Genomic DNA, 22,478 nt, shown 5'->3' with positions numbered 1-22,478 from the left:
CTGTTAGCAATTGGCTCACATTTACAACAATCTCAGCATCCCCACAGTCACATGATGGCCAAACTTCACAGCTGGTTTCTGATGAGCAAAGTCAATGGAGATATTTGCAGGAAGTCGGAAGTCATAGTCATGTGATGTTATGCTTAATGACCTGCAGTGATTCATTTAATGGCCACAGTGGGAACTGATATTGCAAGTTGGCGAGGTCAGTTGATGTTGCATTTTTTTTTAATTAAATTTTTATACCGCCCTTCTCCCAAAGGACTCAGGGCGGTGAACAGGGCATATAAATAGAAATACAAAAGTTAAAAAAGAATTAAATAATTGCCCAATTAAAACAATCAGAATATAAAACCCATTAAAACCCTAACATTCCCCATCGGGCCAGGCCAGCTTGTTCGAATAGATGGGTCTTTAACCCGCGCTGGAAGGAGCGAAGATCCGGTGCCATCCAGAGCTCAACCGGCAGTTGGTTCCATAAAGCCGGGGCGCCCACAGAGAAGGCCCTCCCCCTGGGGGCCACCAGCCAACATTCTCTGACCAGAGGCACCCTGAGGAGGCCCTCTCTGTGGGAACGCACAGGGCGGAGGGGAGTCGACGCCGGTAGCAGGTGGTCCCCGAGGCATTCTTGACCCATGCCATGTAAGGCCTTAAAAACCATCACCATTTCATGACCGTGTTGCTTAGTGTCAGAATTGCTAGTCCCTACTGCAGTTGGTAAGTGAGGACTACCTGTGTATGCATGAAAATATGGTTACATGACTTCTCTAAGCAAGAGTTTATACAACCAATAAATAATCAATGGATAGGTATCGAACACCAACTGCTACTTGTCAAACATCTGAGAAATATTCCTCACACACACATGTGTTCCCTTGGCTAAGGTTGACTGGGGCTGTGCAAAAGAAATTCATATTTTTTATTAATGTTAGTATACACAGTTTAACAAATTCAGCATTCAACTTTCTGAAGGACAAGAAATAAAATGGAAGCTTTTAATAGGAGATATAAACTTTTCACTTTAATAAGAGTTATAAACTTCCATTTAGCTTGGACATTTCTAAACCCACTTAAAATTAAGATCTGTTTAAATGTGACCTTATCCATTTATCTTCCTTATACTACCTAATGTTAATAGCTTAAAATGGAGGATAATAAATGCTAACTGGATCTAAGTAATGATTTCCCGAGTATGATTATAAATCAAGACAAGTGGAAATTGACATGGCCTCATTGAAAGGAGAACTTATGTTAAATAATTCATAATGGTATTAATTATTTGCTAAGGAAATCTCATGATGGGCCATGATGACACCTCTTTTATGGACACATTTTTATACCTCCTATCACTGGTGCTATTCCTCTCCTACAGTTTTGGCAATTCTTGTAAATCTCAAGGATTTTTGAGAAGCAAAGTCAGAACTTATGTATGAATAATTTTCCAAACCAGAATGGCTTTGAGTTCTTATTTAAAAAAGAAAAGAAGATTGATGATTTGCAAGAGAGAGGTTCCCAAACATGAAATTCCCTCTTAGGAAATTTAGTGCCCATTTTATACCCCTTAATTTTTGGCTCCTGCTTTCCACTCATACAGTGACTATCCTTATGCATAAATGAAACAGCTCAAGTATCTGATCCGTGTACTTCAGAAATCATTGAATTTATCAGAGGTTAAACTGTATTATTAGATATGTCCTTGCATAATTTAATACCTGCCACTTTACATCTGACTAAAAGGGTGAATTGTCTTCTTAAACGGGATTACCATCTGAATTACAACATCTTAAAAAACTTATATAAAGGTGTTCTGATGATTCTCCATATGTGTACACAGCAAGCAACAATGGTACCAACATTATAAAATATGGATTTTAACAACACAGTACAAGTTCTACCCTTTCATAGTTATTTTCTGAGGTTGCATGCAAATAGGTAAGGGATGGAGTTTTCCTCACAATGTTGTGTGGCATATTTTGCTACTTGCCTCTGTTACTCCACAAGGCTAGATAAAAGAGAGGGATGATTAACCTCAATTTTTTTTAATTTGAGATATCATGAAATAATTTAGGCATTGATGAATAATTTTGAGGGCAGTCTGGTGACATTGTAAACCACTCAAAATGCTGCAAAGCACTCTGGAGTGGTATATAAGTCTAAGTGCTATTGCTATTGCTATAATTTTAATTAATTATTGTGCTTCTTGGATTTTCTATTTCAGGTGGTAAAAAAACCAGTTTTAGGCTAAGAAACCAGCATGTTTGTGAATTTGGGAGGTGACATAAGTGAAATCAGGGCTTTTTTTCTCATAGAACGTTCAGAACGGAGTTCTGGCCCCTTTTTTGGATGGAACCTTGTAGGGTAGGCAAGGCGGGTTGTATGACATGTGTGAGTTCCGGCACCTTTTTCTTTTACAAAAAAAGCACTGAGTGAAATTATAAGAATTATGTAACAAGGACACACACAAACACATATGCATACAAACATAGGTTTTCACTTTCTTTTTTAACTCTTTCCTTCCCAAAAAAATGGACAATCAGAATTAACCAGAATTAATAGGGGAAGGAAGGGAGGGAGGAAGGAATCTAGATTATAGGAAAAAAGAAAGGTTCTTCCCAGCAATGCCATGTGCATCAAAAGCTTGGAAAGATAGTCATAAGAGCCATAGTCTAAATTAATGTTTCTCAACCTCATCAATGATAAGATGTAAGGATTAGCACAGCTGACTGGAGAACTTTGGAAGTCCACACAACTTGTTGCTGACGTTGGGAAGCACTGAGTTAGATTTCCATAGCCTAGCAAAGAGAAACTAACTACAGGTAATCCCCAAGTTCACTTAATGCTCGTTCAGAGTTATGTGATGAGCGCCCCCTAGTGCTTACAAGCAACTCTCAAAATTATGAGTATTGCAGCACCAGAGCAGTCGTTCGTCCTTAAGAGTGACCGCAATAGCTCTGCAACACTCACCCAGGTTATTCCTCCCCTCCCTGCCCCCACCACGGGTCTCCCTAGGCACCAGGCCTTTAGTGCTCACCCTGGGAAGATGGAGAATCTTTGCTTTTTTGGCTGCTCTAGGCCTTCAGCATGTTTCCAGAGAATGGAGGCCTAAAATAACACAAGATGACACGAGATCAGTGGAGCGAGATCTCATACTACTGATCTCGTGTGATCTCATGGTACTTTAGGCCTCTGTTCTCTGCAACAGAGAACCAAACAGAAGCCAGGGGAATGCTTCGACGTGCTTCTGGAAGCTGGATCGGGGCTCCAGAGGCCTGGAAAAGTCCTCTGCTGCCCGGATCTTTGGCTGCAGAGCAATTTCAAAACACACACACACACACACCAAGGCCAATCTGGGCTTCAGAGGCCTGGAAAAGATCTATGGCTGCAGAGTGATTTTGCGCCTGCCTCCCCCCAGACCAGATCCGGGCTCTGGAGGCCTTTTGCAAGCCTCCGGAGACCGGATCCATGGCCATGGAGCGATTTTGTACCACCACCACACCCTGCAGCCCGATTCGGGCTCCAGAAGCAGAGAGGAGACAGACCTTTTCCAGGTGATTCCCATGTGGCAAGAAGGGAGGGGAGGCCTTGGCGTCCTGTTCCATCACTAGGCCCTCCATGGCTTTCTCCACCCTGAGATACTTCATGTTTACTTAACGAGCCACGTGCATTTTAACAAGTAACAGAGTGATCTTGCTAAAGGAACGAGATTCACTCTACGAGTTTTCGAGTTACAAGTGGAATGAGCAGGCTCCATTACACTCATAATTTCCTACTGTTCATCTAGCTTCCTATTTTGCAGCGGAATATTGTAACAAAACAAATCCAAAAAGCACACCACAGATAAACAGAACTATGATCAACTGAGAGCTCTTGATATCCCCCCCCCCCAAAGGCTATGACAGTCAGGAAAATGAATATATGAAGGAAAAGAAAGCTACAGCTGAAAGTTTAAACTACAAGTGATAATTTCAGTTTCAATTTATTATAGGTTAAGTAACAATTAGAACTGTATAGGTAATTTGCAAAAGCTACAGATAGGGCAGTAAGTAATTTCCTTCATTCCCCCAGTTCTTTTACACAGGAGCAACCTACATCTCTGTTATTGAAGATCTTCAATAAGGAGAATCTTGTACATAGGATTAGCTCTGATACAAGCTTCTCTGAAACACAAAATCAGTTCCTTGCTACAAATATACACCAAGAATACATCTCTGTTTAGTCCTCATAAAATTCCATCAGCTAATTGAACAGACTGGAAATGTTTCTATTGAATATCGTTTTGTAGCTCTGATGTATTCAAAGTTAACATTTAATTTTTACTGTTTTTATCCATCCCCAGCTTCAAAATTGCTAGAAAACATAGCTACTTTTTTGTTATTTTTAAATAGTGCATGCATTTCTTTACCAAAAAAAGCCTTTTTAATGGAATGCAGGTAGTCCTTAATTTACAACCACATTTTGGGATTGTTGATTAATATTTGACAAATTTCAATTTGCATTTCTGTGATCAATGTTAGGGATAAGCACTGTAGTAGTATTACGAAATTACCCAGAAATTCCTCATTATCAAGAGAGAATTAAAGAATTACAGAAGAGAGAATTTCTATATATTTTGATAAAAGCACTTTTCTTCCTCTTAAAGGGTTGTCTGCAGAAAATAAGCACTAATAGAGAATTAGTGTTGCTGTGTGTTCATTTCTTTTAGCTGCCATAAAAATCTCCTAGTTGTGAGGGCTGGAGCTGGAAAGGTGGGAAAATTGAAGCCTTGGGCAGACATGACAATTTTGTAAACACAGGCCAGGGTACAGTAAGAGAAATGGACAGCAAGCAGTTGGTTACAATAAAATAGTAACAGAAATAACACTGGGCAGATATCAGAACATTGGAAAAGACATAGTTCCTAAAGTTTGTAGAAGATGATATTCATCATCAGAATTAGGACTGCTGGGTATCCACAATGTTCATCTATCCAAACTGCATCCTTAAATGTTCTGCTCAGTTCATATGTGCCAGTGCTTTTGGCGAGGGACATAGTGTTATGCCCAAGGTGGGGCCTGCTGATGTCTAGTCCTGGCCTACCCATAATAGAGCTGAGAAATAAGATGGTGGAGAAAAGCTCTTGAGATGCTGAAAGGTCAAAAGATTAAAAATGATACAATCCACGTTAGATTTTGATATAGCAATAGCACTTATATTTATGTACCATTTCATGGTGCTTTAGAGGACTCTTTGAGCACAAACCAACATATTGCCCCTAACAATATGGGTCCTCATTTTACCAACAGAAGGATGGAAGGCTGAGTCAACCATGACTTTGTCAGGATTGAACACCTGGATGTGGGCAGAATTAGCCTGCAATACTGTATTCTAACCGCTGTGCCACCATAGATCCTCATATCATGATAATATAATAATATAATAACAAATACTATTTTGAGGCAAAACCTATTGAAAGCTTTGTAGCTGAAGCAAAGGTTAAATGTCAAGAGCCATAATCACATTATAAAACCACAGAACTGTTATTAATATTCCCTGTTGTTAGTTATTTCCTTTAGGCCCCATTATAATTTCTTTCTAAATTGCTCTTGTTGTATAAAAAAAATGCACTGGAACTTTTTTCTGTTCTGAGCTATTATAGGTATCTTCTTTAGAACTGGCAGAACATATTGGTAACAAGTGGGCTACAGGGCTTCCTGACCAGGCATGGAATTATAAAGTAACAGGAAAGGAATTGCTGAACAATCAAGGAAGAAATTGTTTTAAAAATGTTGTTATGAGTTAAAGCTACCGATTCATGGTTTGCTGAAACAAATAAATGTGGAAAATAAAATTCCAAAACAAAATACCATTAAGAACAACTTAAGAACAATTGGCAATAATTCATAATGAGAAAAAAATATTTTACCGACATAGAATTTAATTAAATGGAACAATAGTTTAAAAATGAAAAGATTTGAAATTGAAAAAAGAAAAATGATCTATAAAAGCAATATAGGAAAACAACAACATAAACTTTGATTTGGGTTGTAGCCAATGAAATTTTAAAAAACCATAGCAAAATAATCAGATGGAACTACAATTGTCTAAATATTAACAGCTTAGAGAAATTTTTTTAGAATGCATGAAACACTAAAGCAAGGATAACCTTCTTTGAAATCCATTCAAAGGAAATACTGAAATAAAATTTGACATGATATATGCAGTCACTAATGGCTAAAACAATTACATCAAATATGGTCCCACAAAAGCAGCAACAATAGAAATGGATTAAAATTGAAATTGAAAACAAGCTACCAAGCAAAAAATCGGATGCCAAAGCATTAAAATTAAAACTATTAGTAACCTACAAAATTTGAAGCAACAAATACTGAAAAATTAGAATATAAAAAACAACTTTGAAAAGCACTACAATGTGGATAGAAAAATAATTGCAAATGGGATGGAAGGGTTAAAAAGTGATGGCAACTTTTAAGAAAAGTTAATATAATAGTAGAATCAAGCAATTGCAATTGTCCTTATGAGAAGCAACTGCTAGGAGCACTTCTGGACAATCTCAATTCTTCTTCTTGTTCAGAGAGGAATTACATAGACATGATCTGACTCCATTTTGCATGGAACCATCTTCAGTTTGCTGTTTCTCCCTCAGAACTCCATAAAGGGTGGAGTTTTGCATTGCAGTGACACAATACACATTTTTAATGTTGCCTTCATCCCCACCCTGGCAGACACTACTATCTGTCTTTTTCTGACTGTGATATTTATTTTGGTTACCTTACAACTTGTGTGTTTCACAAAATGAATAACAACATAAATAAGACAACATCACATACCATAGCATAACAATATAACATAAATGTAAAGTATGAATTACTTTTCTACATACATACAATTATACAAGGATAAAACTAGACAATAACACTCTTCATGTCTTCGTTTCCTGGGGAAAAAGACTTTTTTTTCTATCTTGAATAACTGGATTGAAAAGATGATGGAAAACCCAACTGTATAGAGTTATAATAGTTTATGTGCTATTAGACTACTTTTATCCTACAGCTTTTTCAAATCAATGAAAATAACACAAATGAATCATTCTGTAGTTTAGACATTTGTGGAGTTGATTTAATCTCTTTATTCAGTAGGATAAAACACTAACAGTCTCTGGTGGGCTATTATCTCACTCATCAGCAGCAGCTGAAATGATGAAAAGAGATTCATAGCATCATGGACTTAGAAGCAGTCTCAAGCGGAGTCAAATTAAGTCACCAGTCCTCAGATGTGAAGTTAATGCTGTATGTTTAGCCCATGGTTAGCAACCCTAACTTTATGGAATATATTTAAAATGGTCATAGACATGCACATTATTGAGTACATGCAGAGTTTTAGCTTGCTTGTGTAATTTGCTTTGCTCGTAATGATCCTGCATGGTGAGATCAATGCTGAACTGACCATGTATGTAATTGGCAATTCAGAATTTCTGTGGCTAAAGATACCATCCTAAAACATATATTCATGGGATTTGTGATCTCAACCTCTGTTGCTAATTTTCTTTGATTGACTCAGCAGATCAGTTATTTATGCCCAGTTATTTTGTTTTGCTTTGACATGGGATAACCTTCATTTAAAGGATTTCAAACAGGATTGGCTATACTCCCACTAAATGGGTCATTGGAATATACAATATTAGTATTACTGCAATCAGGTCCACTTGTGATCTTCTCATAATTATCTGGTTGGCCACTGGCCACAATACTTTGGGGCAGACCAAATAGGGTACTTCTAATCTTTTCAGTTGGCAGATCGAATCCCGAGTGCCGCGTAACAGAGTGAGCGCCTGTTACTTGTCCCAACTTCTGCCAACCTAGCAGTAAAAATGTAAAAATGGAAGTAGAAAAATAGGGACCACTACGGTGGGAAGGTAACAGCGTTCCGTGCGCCTTTGGCGTCTAGTCATGCCGGCCACATGACCATGGAGACGTCCTCGGACAAGCGCTGTCTCTTCGGCTTTGAAACGGAGATGAGCACCGGCCCCTAGAGTCGGAAACGACTAGCACGCATGTGCGGGGGAACCTTTACCTTTAATCTTTTCAGAATAGTTTGGTGGTTGTAGATTTTCGCACCAAACATCAGCAAGACCTCACTGACTAATTCAAAATAAGGGAGAAAAGCAATCCCAGGTGATGAGGAGTTGGAATGCATGCAGGTAGTCCTCAACTTACAACAGTTCATTTAGTGACTGTCCAAGTTACAAGTTATTTTGGAGCATCTAAAAGTGTATGTGTTAATGAAGTTTATTGTCTATTTACCCATTTTATTTTATTATCTATTGGTTACTTAATTATATTTATTTTGTTACTATTTAATTCCAGGGGTATATTTATTTCTTGTCCAATCCTTCCCCAATGAAAATATGACTTTTATTTCTAGGGCAGTCATGTAAACTCATATATCACTTTAAATGGTTAAAGTATCACATTCTTTGAGAACTCCTGCTTTAAGGAAATTTCTAAAAGACAGACTGGGGCAGAACAGTTAAGATGCTGGCTTGTTGGCTGGAAAGCCAACAGCCCAGGTTTCAGATCCGAGTGCCATGCAATGGGATGTGCTCCCATCCTCACCCTCTCCTGCTAAACTAGCAGTTCAAAGGCATGCAAATGCGAGTAGATAAATAGGTTCCACTCTGGTGGGAAAGTAACAGTATTCCGTGACATCATGCTGGTCACATGACTGCGGAAGTGTGTTTAGACAGCGCTGGCTCAATGGCCTTGAAATGTATATGAGCATCGCTCTCTATAGTCAGCAACAACTAGCAGAGTAAAATCCTCATGGGGACTCCTGAAAGACGGACATGTTTTAATTGTGTCAGAGCAAGATTTTTGCTCTGTAAAACAGATGTCCTACAGGTGTCCTACATTGCTACAAATTGGGTCCAACAGGCAAAGTGGTGCAGCTTAATATGTTTCTATAATGTGGTACCACATTGCTGACACACTGAACAATAGGTTCCCCGAGATGTATTGTGCATTCATTTCGCATAGTTTAGTGTGAAGTATTGACTGTTCTAGGGCTTGAGGTGCCTCCTAAGGTTTGTAGCATTCTAAAGTAAGCTGGGTGTGTTATCTTTATAATGCAATTGGCATTTGCATTCACTCTCCCATTTATATTGAAGCAGCTTATTTCATCTATTACCTCTTTGAAAGCCTTCTATTCAACAAGTCTTTAAATTGGCTGTGCAATTCAAGAGAACCATTAAGATATATGGTACCGATTCTGTATGCTCCATGCAGTTTCCGCAGTTCATGTCTATAGGACCGTGACTTACACCCTAATGCTGCAATCAATATCCACTTACTTGGATGTCAGCATCATTGAACTCAATGGGATGATCTCCTTAGACTTTTAGTTCAATGAAACTGGCATTCTGACAACAGCAAGTAGGTAAAAGGTTGCATAATTCCAGTATGCCAAGGATGGCATGATGAATCAACGTTACAGTACATATTCTCTGAAAGGGTCTGCTCTGCGCAGCATCAGAATTTGGGGAAACCCTAGGTCTTCTCTTCACTGGGATTCATCAAAATGGCACCCTTCTTTTTTCAGGCTTGCGGAGGAAGCTGGGGAAAAAAGTTGGGATGTTTTAATATATAATCAAAAGACTGTTGTGCTCCTTTCAGATTTGAAACAGCTCATCCTAATAATTTTTGAAGTATGCAGACTGCTACAAATTATTCCTGCCAAAAGTTCCGAAAGCAGAATTCTATCCCTTGTGGCAATATAAGAATAATGGTATGTCACATATAATTCTTTTTGCATTGAACGGGGTTAATTTATCCTCTACCCTGTTTTTATATGCACTTATGATCAAGTCTGTACAAATATATTTAAAGATATCGCTGACATTCTTCATTTCTATGTTTCATAAATGAGGGCAGAATCTCCCACTGCAGTGCATTTCAATTTCAAACTCAGTTAAAAAAAAAACTAAGATGTCCCATTGCACAGGGGTTTGGTGGAAGGACAGTGTGTGACAGTGTGTATCGAGTGCTGGCATTTTGCTTAATTATGTTGCCTGCAGGGTTGCCACCTGTCCTAATTTTATCTGATTAAGGTGAATTGCAGAACTGTCCTCATCTTGCCAAGAGGGAACAGTGCCAAGTGACATCATAGAGCACAGTAAAGGAGATGATGTGATTATATATGTATTGGCAAAGATGTGACAGGGATATATATTTTGGTAGTATCAAATGCATGGAACTCCTGCAAGTTCCTTGGACTGCAAGGCAATCAAACCGGTCAGTCCTAGAGGAGATCAACCCTGACTACTCTTTAGAAGGCCAGATCCTGAAGTTGAAACTCAAATACTTTGGCCACCTAATGAGAAGGAAGGACTCACTGGAGAAGAGCCTAATGCTGGGAAAGGTTGAGGGCAAGAGAAGAAGGGGACGACAGAGAATGAGATGGCTGGATGGAGTCACTGAAGCAGTAGGCGTGAGCTTAAATGGACTCCAGAAGATGGTAGAGGACAGGAAGGCCTGGAGGAACATTGTCCATGGGGTCGTGATGGGTCGGACACGACTTCATAGCTAACAACAACAACAATGCTGATCATTTAGAGGACTTTGATACTTAAACAAACAAGTCACTATTTCTTGTCCTAATATTTAATTATGTGCATAGTAACTTTCTTTGAATGGCCTTCAGTAATCTCTACTGACTGAATGTGACTGTACATGTTTGAGTTTTGGCCTAGAGCTCGTTTGCTTCACTTAAAGTCTAAGGCATTTATGTAGCATTCAAATATTTAATTAAGTCCCCACCGAAGGACTCCTTATGGATTCAGAAAAGTGTGGCTTAGCTTGTAACAATCTCTCCCGGTATGTTGTCCTCTGAATGTATTTGGGATACATATTTGTGAGTTGACAGTTCTGGAAATTGTAGCTTCAACGTATCTGGAGGAGGTACCAGGTTGAGAAAAGTCTTAAAACAGTTCATTTAGTGACTACAACAGTTGATTTAGTGACTGTTCAAAGTTACAATGGCACTGAAAAAGGGGGTCTTACGACCGTTTTTCACACTTACGACCGTTGTAGCACCCCATGGTCACGTGATCAAAATTCAGACCCTTGGCAACCGAGTCATCTTTATGACATTTGCAGTGTTTCAGGGTCATGAAATCCCCTTCTGTGACCTTCTGACAAGCAAAGTTAATGGGGAAGCCAGATTCATTTAATAACCATGTTCCTAACTTAAAAACTGCAGTGATTCGCTTAGCAACATAAATTTTGGGCTCAGTTGTGGTCATAAGTCGAGGACTACCTGTATATTTATTGCTGTTGCTGATTTCTTAGTTGTGTAAAGATGGAAGGACAATTTTGATTCCATATGACAAATTTAATTCCACAACATCAGTATCTAGCTATCCGGATTTATACACTACTTCACTCCAAAGACCCTGATGCCCTCTAATATTCTTCTTTTAATCCAATTTTTTTTAAGGATTTCCTTTTTTAAAAACCCTATCTTTTTCCTTTCACCTGTACATCCCTACTCTCCTTCCAGTTCTTGGTAATGCAATTCTACTTTTGTTCCATGATGACTTTTACTCAGCCATTGTTCGTCTTTTTCTGCGGAGACCATGCCCTTCTTAAAATCGTTTTCACAGCATGGATAAAGTTCCTATACTCTCTCTAGCTGTCTGGATAAAAAAAATAAAAAATCTGACTATCTTCAAAGACCCATGCCGGCATGAAAGTAGAAATCCAAGAAAAGAGCTTGCTTTGGAGATTTCGTCTTTTTCTTTGAATAAAAGATGAAGAAGATAAATCTTTTCATGAACTGGTCTGATTGTGCTAAACAGCAAGAAGGGCACAAGTGCAACGCACCTTTCACCTTCTATTCATGTCAAGAGCTTTCTACTGTAATATTTATGGATACAATATTAGTAAAGGAGGGTTGTGTTCTAGATGAAAGTTACTTTTGAAACCCAAAATAAAAAACGATATTACTTTGTTCCCTAGGCCTGTTGTGCGTATAGCCTCAAGATATGTACAATAACACGGCAACCAAAGTTAATAAGTATAAATAGCATGGCTGGCAGCAGACAAAATTGCTACTGTTGAAATGAAGCCAAATAAAGTCACCTTGTATTGAAGGGAAAGCAGTCCCTTGCTAAACAAGACAAGTTGTCTGCCCGTGTCAGCAGAGAGCTGTCCAGCGGCTTCAACAAGTGGAAAAGTTTGTAATGAGCCCTAGGAGAGGGGCTCTTCTGCTCAAACTTTCTAGTTTACTACCTAGTGGGAACGTAAGAACACAGTTTTATCATCCCATTCTGCTCACTGAGCATCGTGGAGCCAGAGCGTAAGTTTCTAATTTGCGTTTTCCACATTTTGGGAGCTGTTAGTAATTTGGATTTTAGTAAATCGGAAATTAAGTTAGTAAATTAAGTTAGCAGTTGAGGGCAGGACAAGAAACAATGGATGGAAGATGGGACATTCAACCTGGAAAATAAGGAGGCATTTCCTGACTGTGAGAATGATTAATCAGTCAATAGCTTGCCTCCCAGAGTTGTGGGTGCTCGATCACTAGAGGTTTTCAAGAAAAGACTGGATAAACATTTGTCCAGGTTGGTGTAAGGACTCCTGTCTTGGGCAGGGAGTTGGACTATAAGACCTCCAAGGTCCCTTCCAGCTCTCTGATTCTATTTTCAAATACTTCATCTGCTTAACATATAATAAGATTTTTCTTTTGATGGTTTTCTGAAACTGAGTTTCACTGTGTATTTTTATTATTGGTATTTTGTTATAGTGGGGTCGCTGGCTCCATTAAATCTGTATTAAGGTTCCCACACACATGCGTGTTAGTCATTTCCAATTCTAGGGGCCGGTGCTCATCTCTGTTTCAAAGCCGAAGAGCCAGCGTTTGTCCGAGGACGTCTCCGTGGTCATGTGGTCGGCATGACTAGATGTTACCTTCCCACCATAGTGGTCCCTATTTTTCTACTTGCATTTTTACGTGCTTTCGAACTGCTAGGTTGGCAGAAGCTGGGATGAATAACAGGCGCTCACTCTGTTACGCGGCACTTGGGATTCGACCCGCCAAACTGCCAACCTTCTGATCGCCCACTGAGCCACCACGTCCCTTTCAAATCTGTATTAGTTTATATTAAATATCCCCTGATGTCTACCATGGATGGTGTTTTTCCTTCTTTTATATGAGATCCCTGTGAGATGTCAGCTTAATCCATTGAAGGCATGGCATAAGGCAAGAATCTGAAGCTATATTATGCATATATAATTCATTTAGATAATGCTTTATATGAATCAAATGTGGATTTATTTGAATCCCAAACGTAAGAAAAATTAAAAATCATAACAGCTCCACTTTTTATTCCTTCAGGCCTGTACACAAATATTTAAAAATTCACGATCTCATCTACATTTTACTACTTATACATGTAAGAAATATGTTAGTGCATTACTAGTGTGTGGAGGATGATTGAGTGTAGTATCTGTTAATTCTCTTCACTAACCTCTCTCTTGGCTGCTGATTTTATAAGGTATGGTCCAAATTCAGCTGTGAAATACCCCCTCTTTTGGTTTGTTTGAATAGGATGCCACAGAGCAAAGACATAGAGAGAAAAGTCAAATTTAACAACCTCTAGAAAGTTAGCATATTTAACAGTTAGCCCAAAATGAGATTCAAATCAAGACAGTGAAAAAATAATGCCCAGTTCTTTAAGTACTTCTATAATAAAAGAAAGCACTCTGAAATGCAAACATTTTCCTTGTTGATATTTTTTTATCTGCCATAAAGGTTAGCAAGAAGGTATCTTTGAAGCAAATGGCATAGCGGTCCATTTACTTTGAGTAATTTGGCCTTAAAGCAGCTATTAAGAGGAGGGAAGAGCTTCTGCAAGCAGAGGCCAGAGTGCCACACAATCACTCTTGCAGAATTTTCCCTGTTTCAGCTGATATTCTCTCTCTCTCTATTGCTAGCAAGGCATTTCCTGTCATTTGTTTTATCTATTCCAGTCTCAGGCAAGAATTGCATAGCATTTACTGTGCAAGCAAGTAGATTTGAGGAAGAAACAGAGCAAGGAACCAGAAGTCTTTGCTAAGGGATTTGGCAGAATGAATGTCAATATGAATCTGTATCTTCAGCTAATGAACTAGGGCATATAGCAGGCTAGGTTTTAAATCGTATTGTAAGCATATGGGAATGTCTCTGAGATTGTAAGTTTCTTTCTGCACTAGAAGGCTCATCAATAAAATGGAAGCACATAGAACTCCTGTTCCAACAACAAGTGGCAACCCCAAAGTAGGGGTGCCCTTGTACAGGTTCATCTTGGGCCCCAGTTGTGCCCTTTCCTATACATAGAGGCCTTGCTTATGGACACTCATTCCTTTGGCTGTTTTTCACACTTAATGACATTTGCAGCACTCCCACAATCAGGCACTTGGCAACTGACTCATATTTAAGACGGTTGCAGCATCCTGGGGTCATGTGATTACCTTCTGCAACCTTCTGACAAGAAATGTTAATGGGGAAGCCATATTTACTTAACAACGGTGTTACTGACTTTATCAACTGCTGTGATTCACTTAACAACTGTGGCAAGAAAGGTCTAAAATAGGGCAAAACTCAATTAACAAATGTCTCACTTAGCAACAGAAATTTTGGGTTCAACTGTGGTCCTAAGGCAAGGTCTACCTGTATGTGTGAAGATGTAAGTTCCTGATCTTTGAAATTGTGCTGTAGGGAGTGTTGTACTAAAACAGAAGTTCAAGATTTTTGAGAATAAAATAAGGGGAACAAATCAGATATATCACCTTAGGCTTCTAGGTGAAGTGGCATGAAACAAAGGGGATTTTGGTACTCTGCAACCTCAGATTGCACAGCGTAGTGTAGCTGCGGAGAGTGATGATTCCATATTATGCTCTTTAATATTTCTTCTCCAGTGTAACACTGAACATGTTACTTATCTGGGCAATGATATGTCTGCAAGAAAACAACCGAGCTCAGAGAGCACCAAGCACTCCATATTTCCACCCTAAGCTACAAATATTCTCTTCTATTGATCCCTCTCCAAAATACAAAGCAACAGCATTTATTTTGCAAGTTTGCTATATCGACTTGTCAATCAGGCACATGAATTTGTTTTTTTAATCAAATAAACAGCAATGGCCCTTTAGATTAGCAGCATAAAACAAAATAAAAAATAAAATCATTCCTTCTCCATTTTTGGTTGGAGAAGCTGCTATTTGCATTCATGGGAAGAATGTATTTTCTGTCCTATTCTGTTCACAGTCTTCATGTGTTTTGTAAAAACTTAAAGATCCAAAAGGTGACTCATGCTTAATGTATCCTAAAAGTTTAAGCAAAGGTTCAATGTTTTCACACTCTAGAAAAGAAGGACTGAAAAGCTAGCACAGGCCTTCTCCAATCTAAACATCCCCTGTAGGGGCTTAAATTTCCAGAGTTAACCAGACAACATACCCACTGAGAATTTTGGGAATGGGTTCAGATATCTGAATGATGGCTAGATTGAAAAAGGCGAAGCCAGCACGTTGCTATTTCTTGCTCACTACAAAATATCGTTCCTGCTTTTTTGTATATTTTTAAATAAGTTTCTGGCCGGGACAATAATTTATTTATTGCTTCTTAAAAATCACAAATCCTCATACTTCTTCCAAATGAAAGCAAATATACGTATCCTAGCATAATGTTGCAGGATACCATCTGGGTTGGTCACCGGGACCAGAGTTTAACCTTCTGGGTTTTTGGACTCATGCTGGAGCCCATCTTCAGGGAACTTCTCTCTAGCCTGGCTGACTGAAACATAAACAGGCCATGAGAGATTAGACAGGACAAAGGAAGAGATATAAGGTAGGCTCCCATCTGGGTCGGTCACCCAGAGGTGTTGTCATACCTTCCTTTGTCCTGCCTCATCTCTCATGGCCTACTTACAGATGTATTTCAGTCATGTTGCTTTCTGCTCTCTATTATCAATAAGGCAACTGTGATTAACCTTCAGTCCAAATTCTTTTTTTTTAATTTTGCTTAATGAGAATAACTATATGAAGGAGAAAAGGTTAACTAAAAGCAGTGAATTTTAGTGCGATGAAGTCGCTAAATCCTTTGGCATTAGTGCCTGACACCTCAAGAGCGATTATGTGGTCATACGGATAGAGTTCTTCAACACTAGCTTAGACACGAGAAGGATAAAGGTCTTACCTTCACATCGGCATTTTAATTATTTTCAACAGTTTTAGATTTGAAAATGAGTGGAAGGGTGAATCGGTATTTATGAGCGTACTATGACATCAGTGCAATAGATTTGGCTGATGCTATTATAAATCTTTATTCTGGGATCTTTATGCAAGTCCTAGCAACATTTTTCTATAAATGAGCTTATTTCTAGTGTTCATATAAATCTCAGTGCTGAGATTTTTTTTAAAAAAAATTAACATTTTAACCAATTTTGATTTATGTGTGTTTTAGTGTAATGTAACTAATTCTCTAGGGAAAATCTGGAAGGTTTCAGTGCCTTTCCATATAAGTCAAGTAACACTTACTCTCACTATGGTTATTCACATTTATTGCTTTGTATTTCATTTTATATAATGTATATGCTAATAAATATGGGAAACAGGAAGATATTATTTGGGTGGAATATTGGTTTCTGTATATAAACCCTAGAAGATTCTGTTATATTTTAATCATCTGTTTCCACAGATTCTAATCCGGCTATTCTCATTCACTATCTGTACAACTTGTGTATCTATATAGCAAAAAAAAATGTTCATGGCTAACTCTTCTTCCTTACTTCCATCACATGTTCCACCCACACTACCCAACTCAGTCTTAAGGAGCAATATTGCCATGGCATTTTGTCTGCTTGATCTTTCTCCCACATCCTCTGTTGCCTCTCATCAGCTCATCTTTGGGTACCATCTTACTCCTGGATGTTCTGGATTTCATGCAGGACAGTGGCTTTGGCACTCATGAGACTCTTTCTGGCTGTTGTACAGTCTCAGGGTGTGGCTTGGGGTAGAAACCTCTGTACATTGTGAGGAGCTTCTGAGTCTTCACATCATCACCTTCCATGTCCTGCTTTGGCCAGCTCATTATACCATCAAGATATATTATGACTGGCAGAGTATTCATGTTGATGGTATGGATCTTGTTCTTCCCATTGATATGCTCTTCAGGACTTGTCTTATCCATCTTATCCTTTGGTGGTTCCTATGTAACTGTATGTCTGCTACATCACTGGTTGGTTGGTTGGTTGGTTGGTTAGTTAGTTAGTTGTTTGGTTGGCTGGTGGATGGATGGATGGATGGACAGAGGGAGAAAGAGAGAGAGAAAGCGAAAGAGATGAAAGAGTATAAGGTAAAAAGTATAATATACTGGTGTGTGGGTGTATTTGACCCAAGATCACAAAACTGCAGAGACTGGCTGTGTAGAAAATCCTCTTCTGCTAATTTCCCCATTTCTCAGCAGCTCACATGTGTAGCATTCTTAAACTGTTCTGAAATGCAGTATGGGATATATCCCTTCTAGGTTCACAGAACTTTATGATGCTGTTTAAGCAGCATTGTTGATGCTGTAACTATGTATGTTCTTGCAGTACATCATTCTGAACAAGTCAGAATCAGTTCTAATCTGCACTTTTTCTTTTACTGCAGCAGGCTGTCCAGACTCCTTGATTAAAGAGCTGCATCATTTCAGAATTCTTGGAGAAGAGCAGGTGAGTGAACCTCTGAAAGATATTGACTCTGAAAGATGGTATCATGGTGCCCTGAACGATAGACGCTAATGAGACAGCTTCTTCTCTCCCCAGGGAAGCATGGTATCTCATGTCTTTCCCAGTGCTCTAATATTGGGGAGCAGAACTCCCATATGTGACTTATCTCTCACTCCCTTTCTTTCAGATGATTTGTCATTATTCTGGGTATCTCTCTTGGTACTTTATTAATTGATATATATGCATGACCAGCCACAGCTTTTCAACTCAGGATCCCTGTAGAAAACAGGCAGTAAATTTACAGGTGGACAAATAAGATGGTAGAGACTGCCTGAGTTATAAATAGTTGTGTGGTGTTTCATCCTTTCTTTTAATTCATTTGGTTAAGATCTTTAAATACTATGTATCAACTCGTTACAGAGTTTCAATTCGGGACACGACAAACACTGATTTCATTATTCTTTTGTATAACATATCTATCTTTTTACTTTTTTGAACACAAACCCAAATGGACTAGCAGTTGATCAACTCACTTAGTATGATTTGCATTTCTATTATTTAATTTGCAATTTCCTGACCTCAGACAATTTGGAATGCAGCTGTATGTCAAAATCCACACTTTTAAAAAGTTTGCCACGCATTTCCATCTTTAAACAGCTATACAAAAATGGGAAATGAGGAGTATTGGGGATATCAACCTTATTATGCTATGGGAATATTTTTGAAAAATGCATCTGTTAAGAATTGTAACAAAAATATTGATATTAATAGTAAAATTCCTGGAGGAAAATTTGTTTGATGCTAATACAGCTCTTGGTTATTTAGAAGGACCTGAAACAGAACATTGCAATCATTGGCATGCAGTTAACTCAGTTTCAAAATATTTTGAAATAATTTAGGACTATATACCCTTTATTTGTCAGGTATGGCATTTCACAAGTATCAATCTTGTTCTTTTTCTTTAGTTGACTTAATGAAATTGAAATTGAAATGAACCTTTATTGTCAAAGTACAACTATGTGTACATTGAGATTAGCTGAGCCTCCCTTTGTGCTCCCACCCACCAACACACAGTGACAACAAACCCTCCATCTTACTACACCATGTGAACCAACTACACCACACACCGGCCTCCCAAGTCAATTCTGCATAATGAATTTTAATGAATTTTTAAGTCCTTTTCATGATTAGCAAAGACAGTTTCTATTCCCAAAGTTTTGTGTAGAAGTACTTTAACCATTTAACTATAGGCCACATAAATTAAAACATTGTAGAACAGTTGCTCATGTGCCTTGTTAGTAAAATTGTCTTATAAACTATTTTTGAAATAAATTTTTGATAGTCCTAATTTCCTCCACTTGCGTGGATTGAGGAATAAACTATCTATTTTAGAGAACAGTCCTAAGGATGAGGGAGTTAGGGACAGGGCTTATGTCTCTAGCTATTCCAGATTGATTCATCCAGGGTGCACCTAATATTTTACTTTTTAGAAAAATAGTAGCTAAAGAAAAGTACAGGTAGTCCTCAACTTATAACCATTTGTTTTGTGACCATTCAAAGTTACAATGCCCTGATGACTGTTACAACTGTCACAGCATCCCAAAGGTCATGTGATCAAAATTCGAATGTTTGGCAACTGGCATGTATTTATGGTGGTTGCAGTGTCATAATGATACCCTTTTGTGACCTTCTGACAAGCAAAGTCAGTGGGGAAGCGAGATTCACTTAATAACCATTCATTAACTTATTAATCAACTGCAGTGATTCACTTAACAACTACAGCAAGAAAGGTTGTAAAATGGGGCAAATGTCACTTAACAACTGCCTTGCTTAGCAGTGGAAATTTGGAGTTTAATTGTAATCATACGTAGAGGGCTACCTGTATTTCTAACATTAAAACAGGGAAATTTTGCCAGTTGTGGAATTTAGTGCAACTTTACAGCACCAAAACTGTGATTTATTCTTCATGTGTGCTAATTCTTTTCTTCAGATAAGCGATTTCTCATTATTAAGTGAGCCATTAATAAATAAGAAGTTATGAAATATAGGGAGAAGTATGACAGCATATTAGCAAGTACTATATATCCATATCTTATTTTCTGTGTGATTATTAATCCTATTATGGATTCATACATTGGATAGGGAGCTGAAATTGATGATTCCTATTTCCTTTCCAAATGTTACTTTTTGTGCTTCTAGCAGATCATAATGTGAGGGTTTGGGAATTTGTTTGTCAGGATGGGGGTGCCTCTATTTAGAGACTGTATGGCAAGCAATGAACAAAAAATGAAAAACCATGCATTATTTATTTATATAATCTGTTTAGCTGCCCCTCTTAGAAACAAGTAGCTCTCAGTGACATGCAACAAAACTAAAACATTTTTTTTCTTTTTACGACCCTGCAATCCCTTTTAATCAGGGTGGAGTTGGGGCAACTGAACGGAGCTGCGGTGTTTTGCTGGCCAGATGCCCTTCCTGACGCCTACATGGAGTTCTCAGCAGATATTTTCTCTTTGCGCCCTGATAGAGAAACATATGTTGCTGTCTAAGATTGAACTCCCAAGCTCCTGAGTGTGAAGCGAGCGTCTTCTCTTCTAGGCCACTCTGCTGCTCAAAACTAAATAAATAATGTAATGATAATTTACATTATTTTATAAAATTAAAAACTTTAAGAATAAAGTGAAAATAAAGAATAATAGATGAAGAAGTGATGTTAATAATAATGGAGCCATCTCACTAGTTCACCTTCTCATGGAAGCCCCAGGTTTCCTGGCATAACCAGGTCTTGAGGGACCTTTGGTGGCTTAGAAGAGATGAGGGCATCCTCACCTTTGGGGGAGAAAATTCCACAACTTGGGGGGGGGTTGTCATAGCCGAAAAGGCCTACAACTTAGGGATTTCTGGATTTCATTCCCTAGAAAATAGAACCTGTAATATGCACACACTGTTGGATGGGACAAAAAGATATCTGACAATCCCTCAGATAACCTGTTCCCATGCCATATAGGGTTTTAAAAATCAACACCAGCACCTTGAGTCTGACCTGGAAACAAACTAGTAACCAATGTAGTTCACGCAGCAGAGATGTCTTCCATTGCTTCTACCAGAAATACAATAACTGTGCACACTGCTACATCTTGGCTCCAGCTGAAGTTTCTAGAAACATGTCAAGGACATCCCCATGTAGAGCGTATTACAATAATCCAACTGGGAAGTAACTAGGGATGAGTGACTGTGAGCAGGGCCCTTAGAATAGCTTAATTCCACTATTAGAATCTCACATTTCATCCAGGGAAGTTGTCATTATCTGCAACAAAGGAGAAAGATTATATAGGTTTGGAAAAGAACCCTCCCTGAATTTTTACAAGTCTTTGGTTTACGTTGATCATTTCTTATGTTGCAGGTAGATAAATCCCATGTTAGTTATATTCACAGAACTGAATTTAGTAGAGATTCCAGGCAGACAAGTGTTGCCCCAGCACATCTTTTGAAGAAACTCAAAACAAAACCTCTCTGGCAGGTCCACACATTACTATGTAGATATATATTGAGTTGATTGAGCTTGAAAAAGAAACAGGGTTCATTTCTTAAAGAAACATTTTAAGTTCCTTCAGGATAGATTTTTTTTTTGCAATCTAGAGTTTTTCAGAAATACTGTCTTCAATATGTGTGGGTGCTCCTAAGCTGGGTAAGTTATTTCAATGCAAGGAATCTGATTAAAAGCATGTGTTCTATAGGTACATCAGTAGCATATTTTGCAACTGAATGGCTTTTTGTTAAAATGTAGGACTTGTATTGACAGAATTATATGAAGTGAATGGAGAGAGAGATGAAATTAAAAGATACATTTGAAAATACTGATCTAAAATACAAAAGACAACTTGGTGACTGAATAATGAATTAGGTGAATGTACATAACATAATTTTGTTTCTTGAGTTCATCTACTCCTTTTTTTGTCTTTGGAAAAGTATAATATAATGGTTTGGTATGGTTCCTATATAAACATAATCTTCAAGGTGAAAACAGATTTTGTTTCCCAAATTGAATCCAGTGAATCAAATTTATTTAGTTGTTTGTTTTTCAAAAGCATATAATAATTCTTACCAGGATAAGATAATCCCAAAATCAAGCCCTAATTAACTTTAGATTTAAGATTTATGGTCAATCATCAGAAGGTGTGGGTGCTCTGTCACTGGAGGTTTTTAAGAAGAGACTGGACAGCCACTTGTCTAGAATGGTATAGGGTCTCCTGCTTGAGCAGGAGTGGAAGACCTCCAAGGTCCCTTCCAACTCTTTATTCTGTTCTGTAAAACTCCTGGCACCTTACTATGAAATAAGATTTTCTGTATTGTCCAGATTAATTGAGTTCATTAATGAAAGATGTTACATGTTTATGCTTTATTCATTAGAATCTGGTTTTTTTTCCTCCTTTCAGTACAATCGCTATCAATGCTATGGCGCAGAAGAATACGTTCTGCAGATGGGGGGTGTTTTGTGTCCCACTCCAGGATGTGGAGCTGGCCTGCTTCCTGAATCAGAAATGAGGAAAATTGTGTGTGAGCCAAGAAACGGACTGGGTTGTGGGGTAAGAAAAATGCATCTTCCAAATAATTCTGCATGAATCAGTTGAAATTTGGTGTCTGTGTGTGTGTGTGTGTGTGTGGGAACTCTGACATTCTTATTGCTGACTCTGAATCTTAACAGAGGAGAATCCTGACCTATAGATCCTAATAAACA

The 22,478-nt window shown here is 38.3% G+C and overlaps 1 protein-coding gene across 3 annotated transcripts in view; it reads left to right on the top strand.

The window, feature by feature from the left end:
• Positions 1-22,478, top strand: part of PRKN (parkin RBR E3 ubiquitin protein ligase) — a 712,723-nt gene that overhangs the window by 574,868 nt on the left and 115,377 nt on the right. For all 3 annotated transcript variants that reach the window (XM_083372991.1, XM_083372990.1, XM_083372989.1), the window contains 2 exons: positions 17,682-17,743; positions 22,177-22,326. In XM_083372991.1, coding sequence (XP_083229117.1) covers positions 17,682-17,743; positions 22,177-22,326 — 212 coding nt within the window. The remainder of the gene's footprint in view (positions 1-17,681; positions 17,744-22,176; positions 22,327-22,478) is intronic.

Source organism: Vipera ursinii (genome assembly GCF_947247035.1).
Source record: "Vipera ursinii genome assembly, chromosome: 1".
Lineage (NCBI taxonomy): Eukaryota > Metazoa > Chordata > Lepidosauria > Squamata > Viperidae > Vipera > Vipera ursinii.
Note: the sequence above shows the minus strand (reverse complement) of the source record. Positions and strands in the feature narration are given on the sequence as shown.